General features: G+C 36.1%; 1 protein-coding gene across 1 annotated transcript in view; it reads right to left on the bottom strand.

Moving 5' to 3' along the window:
- The window catches only part of slc5a6a (solute carrier family 5 member 6a), a 37,390-nt gene that overhangs the window by 10,488 nt on the left and 11,437 nt on the right, over positions 1-15,465 (bottom strand). Inside the window, exons 2-15 of the mRNA XM_056480691.1 lie at positions 12,680-13,128; positions 10,065-10,130; positions 9,725-9,776; positions 9,567-9,634; positions 7,553-7,707; positions 5,888-6,028; positions 5,574-5,703; positions 3,943-4,031; positions 3,743-3,855; positions 3,553-3,620; positions 3,350-3,436; positions 1,203-1,375; positions 989-1,092; positions 179-300 (exon numbers count right to left, since the gene is read on the bottom strand). Of these exons, the coding sequence (XP_056336666.1) occupies positions 179-300; positions 989-1,092; positions 1,203-1,375; positions 3,350-3,436; positions 3,553-3,620; positions 3,743-3,855; positions 3,943-4,031; positions 5,574-5,703; positions 5,888-6,028; positions 7,553-7,707; positions 9,567-9,634; positions 9,725-9,776; positions 10,065-10,130; positions 12,680-13,027 (1,716 nt within the window). The 5' untranslated portion in view covers positions 13,028-13,128. The remainder of the gene's footprint in view (positions 1-178; positions 301-988; positions 1,093-1,202; positions 1,376-3,349; positions 3,437-3,552; positions 3,621-3,742; positions 3,856-3,942; positions 4,032-5,573; positions 5,704-5,887; positions 6,029-7,552; positions 7,708-9,566; positions 9,635-9,724; positions 9,777-10,064; positions 10,131-12,679; positions 13,129-15,465) is intronic.

The raw sequence follows: 15,465 nt of genomic DNA on the forward strand, positions 1-15,465 counted from the left end.
GACATTGCTACACTTCGAATCAAAACAATCTAGAATTTTCATTGAAAAGTTGAATGTCTAGCCCAACACTTTTGAAGGTTCCAGAAAAAGACACCCACACAGTTTTGACAAGTTTGGGATGAAATGTGTTAATGATGAAAGTTTGATTTGTTATTGCTGAGCATTGTGAGTGATGTACCTTGTTTTCCAGAGGAGTTACACAGCAGAGTTTCTCCCTGTAGCGTTGGGGCAGAAAAAACAGCAAACTTCCAAGTACTGGATAAATCGTACCTGGGTTTAAATCCTTCTCCTTCCAGGGTCCTGAATGAACACAAAACACAAACAAAGTTTAGTGCCTGAATTTGCTTTCGGTCATCTAAATATAAACTTTAAGATCAATAAAATAAAACAAACATAAGGAAAAAAAGTTGAAGTACTAGATTAATAAAACTAAACTCACATGAATAAAATAATTGCATTATTAGTGATTATTGCATAATATAAAGCTATTATTTTATAGTTACAGATTAATAAAGGGACTAAGCTGAAAAGAAAATGAATACATAAATGAATGTTAGTTACCTTAGTATACTTTGTTATAAAAAAATTATATTCTTATAAAAGATCCTATAATGATTTCCTAAAATGCCAAATTTCAAAAGGAACAAAAGAAAATATATAAACTGATAACATAAAAGAAAATTATATTTTGTTTTCCTTTTCTCTCAAGTTTGCTGACTCCATTTTGAAAACATCTGCTCACTATGACTAGACAATAAATTGCTTATGCAATCTTACTTAGCCAATAAACTCCAACTTTATCTTGAGATTTGACAGATTAAACAACACGTGCAGCATTTCTATAAAAGAATCTTTATCAGTAACTAAAGCCATCAAAATATGAAATCGGTAAAGCAAACTTTAAACTGCTTTAAGACTCTTTTATCCTATAACATCATTTAACCTGGCATACGATTAAATTGGTGCATTTATTAGAAACACACTTCACCTGTAAGAAAGCTGACCAGCAGTCCCACTACCACAACTGTGGCAGAATTATGAGCGCTGTACCACATATATGACAAAGAGTACAGAGCCTGAACTCCAGAAGGCCTGAGAAGACAAGAAGATACGATAAACGGTCAAGTTCATCATTTTCAAAAGGCTTCATAAACTGTTATCAGATGATTGGTCTAAAGAAAGCATCATTGGTTTCTATGCACCTGGGTTTAGTTGTGGTGAGTGTTGTCATGACAGCTGTCGTCATGTTTCCCACATCGGGTATGATGGTGGCATTGATCAAAGGTAGTGCAGATGGAGACATTCGTGAAACAAAGCTGCCGATGCCAATCCAGAAAGCCATGACCAGTCCTGATGCCAGTCCAACCAGAGCACCCTGAAATAAATAAATAAATAATAAAAAAAAACACTTGTTCCATTAAATCACATCATATCACGGAATCCTCTATTTGCTGCATACGTGATAAGTTACCTTAAATATAAATAATTACAAAACTATTCAAACGTTTGTGATCAGCAAGCATAGTTGTCTTTCAAATAAAACTCAATATGTAACAATATGCAAGGTGCAAAGTACAGGGGGGTTTAGGGGGTGGGGGTGGAGGGTTATTGGCCCCCTCTAAGTAACGCTTGCTCCCCTTGAAGGAGGTCAAAACAAGACTTATGGGGGGGGTCAGTTCTTTAATACTGAGAAATATTCCACTCTGACCTCTATTTTAAATCATAATGTTAATAATTAAAATAATAGATAATATAAATATACATTTGACCACCCCAATAACCTTTCAAACCATTGTTAATGCATAATCCCACCAATCAGTCTAGAGAAAAAATACTGAAAGTGGTAGATCAACAGCACCTATAGATTTCATGTTTACAAGACATCGTTTTCTGGTAAAATAGGTGTTTGTATCTATATTTAGCCTGAAATAAAATCGAATTAGACGCATAGTTTGTAGTTTAACCTACAGTAACATCTGAAATAGCTAATTAGAGAATACTGCAGGTCAGAATACAAGAAATATCCCTCAAAACGCTGAAATTCGTTTTATTAATGAAATAGATGTAATTAAAAATGAATAAATAAATAAATAAAAAAAATAAAAACTGTTGACCCCCCCAATCGTTAATGTATATTTCGCCCACTGATAATATGTACAATGTTTTTATTAAAATACCCAAAAAACTGTAGTATGTTGTATATGGTGTATATAACAGTGTTATATACATTGCTGACTTGTGTGCTTGTATTATTCCAAATGTTTCAAAGAATGAAATTGAAATTCAGAGAAATAAGCTTTTTTAACTAGTGACACGCACCATGTCCTGTGTGGTCATGTCAATGACATCATGCACCCTCAATTTCTCATTTAATTTTATAGAAAACAGGGAAACACCAAATATGTATTCATTCATTCATTCATTCATTCATTTTCTTTTCGGCTTAGTCCCTTTATTAATCTGGGGTCGCCACTGCGGAATAAACCACCAACTTATCCAGCACATGTTTTACACAGCGGATGCCCTTCCAGCCGCAACCCATCTCTGGGAAACATCCATACACACTCACCCACACTCATACATTACGGACAATTTAGCCTTCCCAATTCACATGCACCGATGTCTTTGGACTGTGGGGGAAACGGGAGCACCCGAAGGAAACCCACACGAACGCAGGGAGAACATGCAAACTCCACACAGAAACGCCAACAGACCCAGCCGAGGCTCGAACCAGCGACCTTCTTGCTGTGAGGCAACAGCACTATCTACTGCGCCACTGTGTCGCCCCAAATATGTTTTAATATGTTGATTTTTTTCATTAGGCTGCACACATCAGAATTATAACAGAAGCCTAAAATGTATTTAGTATGATATATTAGCACTGCTTTTCTCCATGTGATCACAACAGGAAAAACAGGAAGCGGCCGACTAAGACATAATAAAAGCTCTGCTGCTTTCATGCTGCATTGCACTTATCACAATTTAATGTTTCAGATCAAACAAATTTAAATATTAGTCAAAGATAACACATCAGGCAGTTTTTAAATAGAGGTTATTATTATTAAGGGGAAACGTAATAACAACTTTAAAATTATTTTGACTATTTTTTTGATCCACTTCAGATTGCGGTATATAACACCTTTAATTTTTGATTGATGAGGATTGCATTATTTCTGCTTAAAAAAAACCTGATTGTTTATAAATTGTTTTATAATTGTGATCTCTGCTGTACACTAAAATTTTATTAAATAAATATAAATACATTCTTTAAAAAATGTTACTGATCAACCTTTAGAATAGTGTATATTTATAAGAAATATTTCTTTAAATAATTTATTGTTTTACTTACAGTGGAATTGGCCCAAGGGAAAAACATCCCGAGACAGAAAAGACCAAGTAGAGGTCCTCCCACCATCCCAAAAATACTGAGTGCTGCCTGTAAACATTAGGAAACATTATGCTCACTGTAGGACCACACTCAATATAACAACACCTCAGTTTTATCTTCATTGACTTTATAACTTTATCCAATTAAAAGACTCATGCTCTCACCTGCAGCACAGAGCCCATTAAGGATGCGATGTACGCCATAGCCAAACACACAAGCCCATAGGCAAGAGCTGTGAGGAAATATAATAAACATAAACAAACACATTAATAAAAGCTTTCAGTTAGTATGAAACGTTATAGAGGATATGGCCCACTCCAATCATAAGCTCTGCCTTTTAGACAGTCAGCTTACCTAACATTTTGGATAACAGAGTGGCGCGGGCCTCTGTCATGGCTGGGACATGAGGTTTGATCAGGTCCTCCATGGTTACTGTTGCCAGAGAGTTAAAGGCAGATGAGATTGTGCTGTAAAATAAAGTGGGCACTGTAAATTAAATATATAATGAAGTCTGATTGTAAAACAGCAATTGTTGTGACAAAATGTGCTAATACCTGAGAGCTCCACTAAAAAGGCAAGCGACAAATAGTCCTGGCAAACCAGGAAGATCCCTCAACACATCCATTACAAAATACAACACCATCTGCAGATGGACAAAGAGGTAAAGCGTTACACATTATGTTTAGTTAAAGAGAAAACTGTTAGTCCTCCTATGAAATATTAATTATTTTTCAAATATTTACCAATGCTCCTTAAGGAAGAAAAGATTTTTTTCAAGACATTTTTAAACATAATATTTAATAACTAATTATGTTGTCCATTTCATGATGACAGTACATAATATTTTACTAGTTGTATAGCAGGTTACTAGTATTCAGCTTAAAGTGGGATTTAAAGGCTTAACTGGGTTAGGTTAAGTAGGCAAGTTAGGTTACTTCAGTGGACAAGAGTAGTTTGTACTTTTTTATATAAATATACATGTTCGCTCCAGTTAAACTAAAAGAAATAATATTTCTCCAGAAGAAAAACATATTAAAGGAAATTCTGTAAAAAAATTCTTTGCTCCATTAAACAGGGGAAATGTTTGGAAAGGAATTGAAATTTCATAGGGGGCTAACAATGATTTCTCTATATATACACATACACATACACACACAAAAGCGCTTATTCTTTTTTGGAAACGTTAGCTAATATTTTCATGTTCATAAATATATATACTGTCATTAATACATCCTTTTTGAATAAAAATACTGACCGCCAAATATAAAAAAGTAGCATTTATATTTTAGTTTTAATTCATGCTATTAAAAAACAAACTAATACTATTAGCTCAATAAACTGCTAATTAGCTGCTTATTTATGGTTATTAATGGTTAGTAAAGTGGAAGTTTGGGTTAGGTTTAGGGATGTAAAAAACAGTTAACATCACAATAATAGGTAGGTAATAAGCCAGTTGTTAATAGCACGAATTGTGACTCAGGGAGCTTTCACACTAGCACTTTTGGTCAGCACTCAGGTTCGTTTGGCGTCAGAGTACAGTACGTTTAGCTAGTGTGAACACTGTCTTCTGAATTCAGGTGCACACAAACGAACCGAGTCCGCCTGAAGAGGTGGTCTGGGGTACGGTTCATGCGAACTCTGGTCCGATTCACTGCTGATATGAATGTAATTGTACCAAATAACAGAAGTGAACAGCCAACAGTACAACAAACTTTAGCTTTCATAACATTCATTCGGGTGTGTATGTCTATGTATCACCTTGAAGACATGCGGGACTGACCCCATGCAAACAGTGATAATGTGTGCTTGTCTCCTCCAAAAACGACTTCTGCAGACATTGTTTTGAAGGTTTTTAATATTTATTTTGCAGCAGATAAATGCAAGTGGCTCTCTGTATTTTAATTTTGGTAGCAAAAGAAGAAGATTCAGTAAAAGCAGAATGACTGTGACATGTGAACGTCTCCATTTTGCCACTTTGCTTGCATGGCTGTCACTTAGCAACAGTTGTACACAAAACAGCAGCTTAACAATGCAAGCGTACCGGGGTTCCGAAGGAAAAAAGACAGTGTGAAAACAAAAGCAGCTGAGAAGGAGGAAAGGTGGGGACAATCGAACTTTGGGTCTGGTCCAGGCAATTGAACCAAGTGTGAAAGCACCCTTAAACTAAAGTGTTACCATTTCTGACCTGATCATTAGTTGTAACGTAGCCCTGATCCAGAGGGCTTTCCTCCCCATATCGAGCGTACATAACCAAACCCATCAAACAGCCCAATGTGAGCACAACCTGCTGACAAGGAAACACCGCATAGCAGGACCTGGAGAACAAGACACAATGTACAGGCCTCTTCAAGAAAAAGCAAAGAAGCAGTTGGAAACAACATAACACAGTTCTGTTCTTTCTTAAAACCACACAACAGAAACAGCATGACTGGTGTATATAATAAGTTTAGAGTCTCTATTGAATTAACCATCATGAGGATGGGCTGGGTGTTTTCTTACATGATGGCCTCTTTCTCCGTGCGGGAGCTGAGGTATCTCTGGACCTGAGCCTGGTTCACTCCATACAGAGCCAGCATGAGAAAAACACCTCCAACTCCTAGAGTCCAGAACGTGTGCCTCTCTAAAGGGTCAGGGTTCAGACTGCCATGCGGACAACAAAACAATGAATGGAAGCTTCAGTTGCAGTTCTGGTATGTGGATCAGTGCGTCCTAGATAATCTTAAAGAAGCAGTTCACTTCAAAATTCAATGGGCACATTTACAGTATGCTACATGTACACTTACAAAAATCAGTTTATTTAAGTAATCCCAATTTACTTGCAAACTAGTAACACAGCCATACAAGTAAACCCCTTTTATTTTATAAATAAATACGTTTATTTCCAAGTAGTAATCTCAAAAACAGACTTACTCTGTGACTATATAGAATTTGTGTTGCAGTTAATTGCTGAAGATTATTTTGAAGTTGATTTTTTTTCTCTACATCTTATAAGTTAGTACCTTTTTTTAGTACATTTTTTCTTTTAATTCCTATATTATCTGTGTTTTTGTCCTGTCACTGTCATTCTGTTGCACTGTAGAAATTTCCATCATGAAAACAAACTCCTTGTATGTGTAAATGTGTATACTGGCAAAAAAGCTCTTTCTGATTCTGATAATGGTATATGCATATTATCATACTGAACTAAGCTGCAAAAAAGATTACTTTACCATGCATAATATCAAAAACAGTTAACTGTAAATACATGTAAATACAGAGTAAACTTATGTTTTAAACAATATCAATTGCATTATTAGACATTAAATGAGAAATTAACATCACCAGGACTAATAAAAGCTTTTGTTATTTTTATCATGATTTAATAACTATTAGAGCCTCTACTATTAACTATCTATTAGAACTAACTTTTGGAGCCTTACTGCAGTGTTACTGTACTACACAGGGTTCAACACACACAAAAAAATGCAGTGTTCCACACAATTCCTTAACTGTTAGTAAGAGAGTATGTTTTTTAAAACTGGGAATGGTACGTAAAATGTTTAATAATGTGGTTCCTAGTTATTTGGTGAACTATTCTCAAATGGTGAGGCAATAATTTATTATTGACATTATTTTGACGTGCATGCAATATTAATGTTGTGAGTGTTTATTATCATGATGTATTGAATGTTAACATATGTCTATGTTGAAACATAATCTTTTGTGTATCTAACTCAACTTAAGTAAATAGTTAAAAACCTATTATTTTACTCAAGAGGCAGAATTTTGAAATGTACCACTTCTACTTCTGATGCACAAAATGAGAAGACAATGTTATGATACTTGTATCAAGAAAGCATCTGAGTTTCCTCCTCCCTTAACGCAAAATGTTTTTTTTTTAATCCACAGTAAAGATATGTTTCTGTCACATATCACAAATGTACACTTCAAGAAACCTTTAATCTATTTACATGCTGGGCAAAGGGCAAAAAAGATGTTTTTTACTTAGGCTGACCTTACTCCAAGGGGTTAACGCGTTTGCATGACCAAGTGCACTGTTGGCTTATTAATCTTAAACTGGCCAAGAACAAGCATGTAAACACATTCAATTAGACGAGGCTTGAGTAACTAATTGCAAAACTGCAATTTTTGCGTAAACTGTCTATGTAAAACTGTATTGCTCACTCAAGGCCTGCGATACGGCTGCCGTTTTGTGCTTTCCTCCACACTTCAGCAATGCCGCCTGCCTGGTGTGTGCCCACCACGATCACTGCCAGCTGCCCTGCAAACATCACGATTGTCTGAAACACGTCTGTCCAGATCACCGCTTTTAGACCACCCTAAATCAGAGAAAAGCAACAGGTGTGATACAACGAACAATAATGTTCAAAATTTTATGATAATATTTGCATTATTTAACCAAAAATAATAGTTTTCTATTTTAAAGCTTATAATGCATTTGTGCCTTGGTGTGTATAAATCATCTTTATGTGACAAAAAATAGTTTTTTATAACTACCTAGGAAGTTTTATTAGTAAAATGGATATAACTACAGTATAGTCATTTGCACACATCTTACACACTTTTGGGACTAAATTATGTCCATAAATTGGAATATGACTACTAACAAACCATTGCAGCATAAAGGCATTGATGTTTTTTTTTTAATTTAAGTTTAAACTTCCAAAATTAATGTTACCAAACTTCACTGAAAAATATTTTTTTTGTTAGTACTAAATATGTAGCTTTTGGTGTTGTTCATAACATTTGAAATTCCAAGGAATTTATCATTTGTTTAGTTTAGTTTTCAGTAAATTTAGTAATGCAGTGGTCAAAACAGAGTAACATTTAAATGTTTTTCACATAATTAATTAGAAGTCACTTATCAGATATAATATATTTTTGTTTTTTAAATTTCTGTTATAATTTTTAGAAACTAATGATTCTTTGGGTTCAAAAGGCTCCCAAATGTGACAACAGTATTGGCCTTATTGTACAATCCGGAAGTGCGCTCGTTTTTGCGATTCTATTAGCTATTCCAATTCAGCGGCCTAATGGAGGAATGACTAGGAATAATAAACAGCAGAACACAGTCAAACTACTTGCTCTACAAACAAGTGTGTTCATGACTATACAGACAAAATAATATAATATAATTAGAAAACATCAGTTTGCAACATCAAGCAGCACAACGAGCTGTTTTTAACATCTAAAAAATGAATGGAAATGAATGGAGACCGGAAGTCTCGGGCCAAAAAGATTTAAATGCCTGTGCCCACTCGTACACGAAGAAGGAGGTCAATATCATGACCTTTTTTTTTATAATGGTTTTCTGATATCTACACAGTAGGTTTGCGTTTTAGGCAAGTTAAAAAATTCTCTAGAAACAGTTTTATATGCTAATTTAGGACCACAGAAATAAAAAGCACTGTTTTGACCATGTTTGGAACGTGAATATTAATGAGTTCTGCTCAACAGCTCAAGTCAGTTTGGCAACTTTTACTCTAAAGAAATCAGTAAGTAAGAGCTAAGTGCTATAACATGATGTATAAATGTGCATTAAACACTTATACTCAGCAGTGTGTGCGTGTTTTGATGCCTCATCACAAACATACGATACAAATTTCACAACATTAACAGTAGAACGTTAAATCAGGTGTGCCCAAACTCAGTCCTGGAGGGCCGGTGTCCTGCATAGTTTAGCTTCAGCTTCCTTCAACAAACATGCCTTATAGTATACTTAGAAAGAGCTTAATTAGTTGGTTCAGGTGTGTTTAATTGGGATCGAAACTAAAATATACAGGACACCCGCCCTCCAGGACCGAGTTAGGGCACCCCTGCGTTAAACTAACAAAAGATACATTTAAACATTCAAAAGGACCCTTAATGTGATAACAGTATGAAATCTGAAAGCATCAAAAAGCTTTATGAGAAATAATCTATTTTTAAAATATCATTTATTCCTATGAGATGCTATCCTGGTGCTGATTTTGTGCTCATAACGTTGAAAACAGCTTAATATTTTTATGTACAGTAGAAATCATGATCCTTTCTTTCAAAGGTTTCAATTAATTGAATGCATTCCTGGGTCAATTAAAGTGACAATGTAGATGAGCAATAATAAGTGAACTTTTATAGGACTGAATCTATTTATCCCACAAGTAAACAATAAACTGAAAAAGGCATTTATCTGACTTACCAATGCTGTATAAAGTGTGCAAACTAATCCCATTGCCAGCACTGCCCCCCAAAGGTCAAACCCTGTTACTGTGAGCACACAAATTCATAACAATGTTTACAAAAACATGAAATAATCTGATCTGATATATAGTGATATGTATCAGAGGTCTACTTTACCTGCATTAAGTGCAAGTGCAGGAGCATACAGAACAACTCCCATATAGATTACCTGCATAAAACACATAAGCAGACATATTGGAGAACATTCAACTGTTTTTAGACATAACCTTTTCTTTGAACATTCCCCTCTCTAGTAAACGATACTTTGAGAATCATTACAGTTAAGATCAACAATGCTGAGTAAAATATTGTCCATATCAGTAGGGGTCAGGATAAGTTTGTAGGTGCAAGTTCATGTTTTCATACTGACAGCAGGGTGTCTGTGCCTAATAAAACTGGAGTAAAAGACAATATTAATGTTAGATTATCAAGCAATACATACATCTATTCAACTCACCATTTGAAAAATGAAGGTCACAGTGCCACATATCCGAACACTTTTGCTAAAACGAAGCTCCAGATACTATGAAAAATAGAAAAAATAATGCAGTTTAGTATTAATAGAAACTATAACCAGACCACAGGACATTTGTATGTATAATTGGAGGACTCCAGTTTAGAAAAATGCTTGAGTGTTCCTGCCTGCTACCATTAGCTTAGCATCAAAATCTCAAAGTATAATTCACATTTTGTGTTTCACATATTTTTTTCATATATTTTTCATCATTTATTTCACTAAATATGCATTAAAGTGATCAAAAGTGACAGTGGAGACTTACTGAACTTACTGAAGACTTACTAAAGATTCTGTTTCAAATAAATGCTGATTTAGTTTACATTGTATTATACTTTCTCAACCACATTCCTGGAGGACCACCAGCTCTGCACATTTTCAATGTCTCCCTAATCAAACACACCGATTCAGATCATACGCTCATTAGTAGAGACTGAAAGACATGTGAAGGTGTGACAGACAAAGGAGACGTCCTAAACATGCAGTGTTGGTGGTCCTCCAGGAACGCGGTATAACACTGCTTAACAATATTAAAGGTGCCATAGAGTGTGATTATTCAATATGCTAATTTTTTTCTGATATCTACACAGTAGGTATGTGGTTTAGGTAAGTTCAGGAATTCTCTCGAAACAGAGAACTTTACATGCTCATTTATGACCACAGCAATAACCCCTATAATAAAAATCCTTGCTTTGCCCATATTTGGAACAGTAATGAATATTAACGAGCTCTGCTCTTACACTCAGACCTGCTTTACTCCTATGACATGATGCAAAAATGTCACTTATTACTTATAACCAGCGGTTTATGTGTTTCCTGCCTCATTACAAACTGCAAATTTCACAAAATACACATTAAACTAACAAAAGACACATTTAAACAGATCTTATGCTTCTTTGGGGTGGTGCTGAGTAAATGTATAATCTGTATATCCTGCAATTTGCATTCCGATGAACACTCCTTGGTCATGCATGACTACCTGCCATTTTCAAAATATGAGTCTCACATGCATAGTATGTTTATTACAAGCGGTGTAATGGATCACAAAATTGCACAGTTCGGATCACATAATAGTTTTTTAGTCACGGATCGAAGAGAAGATGACAAATGTAATTTGCTTTCCATTTATTACAAAAACAGTACTGCAAGACACTTTTGGTTTTAACAAACAGAGCTTAGAACCTTTAATTTTATTAAAAATAAAATGAAAAATTAATCAGCTGAATAAAAATAAATTGTAAAATATTCAGTACTGTCAAAAATTCACTGTTACTGACTTCCAGTATGCCTCGTATGGAGTAGACGTGGTTGGAAGTCGCTCTGTGTACATTTATCTAACTTTTCTCAGTAGTTCTGATTTTGGTATTATATATATATATCTTTCAAACTGTGAACTTGAGCATACGACTTTAAGGAAAAAAGCCAAAATCAGTGAAAGCAGGACGAAACATCGTAGATATGCTGACTGACAAGGTGAGCGAACAGGGAGCTAATGCTAAAGCTAGCGCTGCAGCTCAAGCAGAGGATGAGACAACACCAGCTTTCTTAAAGGAATTAATTTCATCCCCTATTCGCTCTGAAATCTCCTCACTGCGATCTGAGCTCTTATCTGAACTTCGTTCGGCAGTGTCCACACTACAAAAATTCACTGTTACTACTACTGTTGCTGATAACACAATGTATAAATCTGAAATTATAATTTGTACAACCCAGTGTACAACATTTATAAAACATCAGTAGTTTTATCTAAACTATAAACTGCTTTCCCAGTACTTCTGTGTTATTTCAAACACAGATTTGAATTCAGCGATTCGAACGATTAATAAACATATGTGAATCACCATCATTTATAATTAATGTTGCGTGGGTGTTGAGATCCCGATCTTTTAATGATTAATCGTGTAGCTTACACTGAATGCATTAATGCAGGCTAGACAAGTAGTGGCAGAAAACACTTTTAATGAAACCCACCACATCCCGAATAACCCACCACAACTTACTCCATCATCTTTATGTTTTACAAAAAAGCCTAAATGCTTTCATACATGTGATTTGAATGACGTGAGAAGCGATCTCCCTGTGATCGTTACAAATTTAGAATTTATCTACTAGTAAATAAATCCACGGGACATGTATGTTCCAAACCATGGGTTGTGATCCGTATAAATCGCGGATCAACTGATATACTTAAAAGTAAGGTGGAAAAATAACGTCACTAAAAACGTTATGGCCAGACAAACACAGCCTGGGACATGTATATTAATGATCCCATGTAGACCTTCAAAGTTTGTGTTTTGTTCTTTGTTTTTTTAACCAGGATTTTAAACTCACAAGATTGACATGAGAACTCAGAAACAATGGTGTTTCAAGCTCACAGTATGTAATTTGACCTATGACTACCTATGACTAGGTATTCACAAATTCAAATTCATTCAATGGTACCTTTAAATAGCACAACGTTGAACGCTGATAATTTTATTCTAATTATATCTGAAGTGAACGCTGCTGTCAAAATTTTTATCAGTAAGCTGGACTTTATTTGAATAAAAAGACACTACCTGATATGCGCTGCTGAGGCGGAGGCGATAGAAAACTGGGATGAAAATGTGTGCAGGAATGAGCAGGCCCAGAAAGTAGGAGCAGCCCAGAAACCAGTACTGTGTGCCATAGGTGTAGATCTCAGACGGGGCACCCAGGATGGCCACGGCTGACTGAAAGGTGGCTAGCAGTGAAAGTGATACGGGAAGGCAGCGCATGCTCCGGTCAGCCAGCAGGAACTCCTGTGTGGTCCTCTGCCGACCCCCTGAGAAGGCATAGTAAAGGCCGATTCCTGCGGATGCCACTAACAGCACGACGAAAATCACATAATCCACTGTGCTGAAGTGCATTTGGACAGTGTCCCCCATGCTGAGGAACACACGGAGCAATGAGGCCCCTGGATGGTCAGTGAAGGGTCAGTGGATAGTGGTCCATTGGGTCATCATTACCGAGGACTGCAGGTGACGTGCTGTAAAACATAAAGCCAAGATACTGCAGGTGAATAGGGTGTAAAAACATACATACACTCAACGGCCACATTATTAGGTACACCTTACTAGTACTGGGTTGGACCTCCTTTTGCTCTCAGAACTGCCTTAATTCTTCGTGGCATAGATTCAACAAGGTACTGGAAATATTCCTGAGATTTTGGTCCATACTGACATGATAGCATCACACAGTTGCTGCAAATTTGTTGGCTGCACATCCATGATGCGAATCTCCTGTTTCACCACATCCCAAAGGTGCTCTATTGGATTGAGATCTGGTGACTGTGGAGGCCATTTGAGTACAGTGGACTCATGGTCATGGTCAAGAAACCAGTATGATATGATTCATTCTTTATGACATGGTGCGTTATCCTGCTGGAAGTAGCCATCAGAAGATAGGTACACGGTGGTTAAAAAGGGATGGACATGGTCAGCAACAATATCCATGCTTTCCTGTTGTTGACACCAAATTCTCACCCTACCATCCGAATGTTGCATCAGAAATCGAGACCAAGCAACATTTTTCCAATCTTCTATGGTCCAATATTGGTGAGCCTGGTGTGGTTTTTCTGCTGCTGTAGCCCACCCACCTCAAGGTTGGACATGTTGTGCGTTCAGAGATGCTCTTCTGCATACCTCTGTTGTAACAAGTGTTTATTTGAGTTACTGTTGCCTTTCTATCAGCTGGAACCAGTCTGGCCATTCTCCTCTGACCTCTGGCATCAACAATTTGCGTCAACAGAACAGCCGCTCATTGGATATTTTCTCTTTCTTCGGACCATTCACTGTAAACCCTAAAAGATGGTTGTGCGTGGAAATTCCAGTAGATCAGCAGTTTCTGAAACACTCAGACCAGCCCGTCTGGCACCAACAACCATCCTATGTTCAAAGTCACTTAAATCTTTTTCCCCATTCTGATGCACGGTTTGAACTGCAGCAGATCGTCTGACCATGTCTACATGCCTAAATGCATTAAGTTGCTGCCATGTGTTTGGCTGGTTAGAAATTTGCGTTAACGAACAGTTGGACAGGTGTAAAGTGTACATACATATATACACACATACATACATACATACATACATACATACATGCATACAGTTTTTGAAAATGTTATGTTTATGCAAATAAGATATTTGTTCATTAAATATGCTCTAATCTGCATTCACTTTATCACAAAAATCAAAGAAGTGGGTGAAATCTGGTTTAAATTACTGTTTCATTGATTTACATATTAGAATCAAATATGATTTAGATTATTGCTCATTACAGAAAACTGCCTTTAAAATAATACATTAATAACCTAATAGTACAAACTGATTAAGTGTGACAAAAGAAACACATAAAAGTAGATTTTGGATGTTTTCTTTACATTAGACTTGTGTTGTCACATTATTGGAATCTCCAACTTCGATACGATACCTTGACAAATATCGATATTCAATACCATTTTCGATGTCTGGGGGAACAAATTCCGCAAAATTAAGTCAAGTCAAGTCAGCTTTATTGTGAAATATGCTGAACATTCTTGATATACAGGACAGATGAGGGGGGGGGGGGTTGGGTGTTGGGGGGGGCTTATTAATTAAGGCTTAATCCCCCCTAAAGGACATCAAAACAAGATGTATGGGGGGGTTCCTTTGAATCTGAGAAAAAGTTCACTCTGATCTGTATTTTAAATAATAATTAAAATAACAGATATCCATTTGACCACCCCTTTAACGGTTCATACCATTGTGAATACATAATCGCCCCAATCAGTTTATGCCAGAAAAAAGTCATTCAACAGTCTGAAACCGGCACATTTATAGCACCGTAAGAGTTCACAAGACTGATTTCTCATAAAATAGGTGTTTATTTTTACATAAAGCCTAAAAGTAAAGTCAAATTAAATGCATAGTTTGTATAGAGTGACCTCAGGTAAGCCAAAATCAGATCAGAATACACTAAACAGCCAAAACACTGAAATCTTAAATATATTTCATTAATAAATTTGATGTAATTTAAATAAATACATAAATTTGATTCACTGAAGCATGTATTACACAAACTAATTGCCGAAAAAGTTGACTCCCCCACCCGGGAGTCGTCATTGACATTGACGTCAATGTCTAATTCACACACGCCTAAACCCAACTAGTTAACTCAGTGTCATTGGTTGGACAAATACAGCACATGACCTGTTCATGTTAAGGCTCCCATTGTGAATCACCTTATTGCGAATTGCAGCTAGCAAGCTTTTTAAAATGCCCTATTGTGAGGTTGCAGTCGACTAGAAGACAGAAGCCACATTTAAGCAGACTAAAGGATAGAATAGTCTG

This window comes from Danio aesculapii, chromosome 20, assembly GCF_903798145.1.
Source record: "Danio aesculapii chromosome 20, fDanAes4.1, whole genome shotgun sequence".
Classification (NCBI taxonomy): Eukaryota; Metazoa; Chordata; class Actinopteri; order Cypriniformes; family Danionidae; genus Danio; species Danio aesculapii.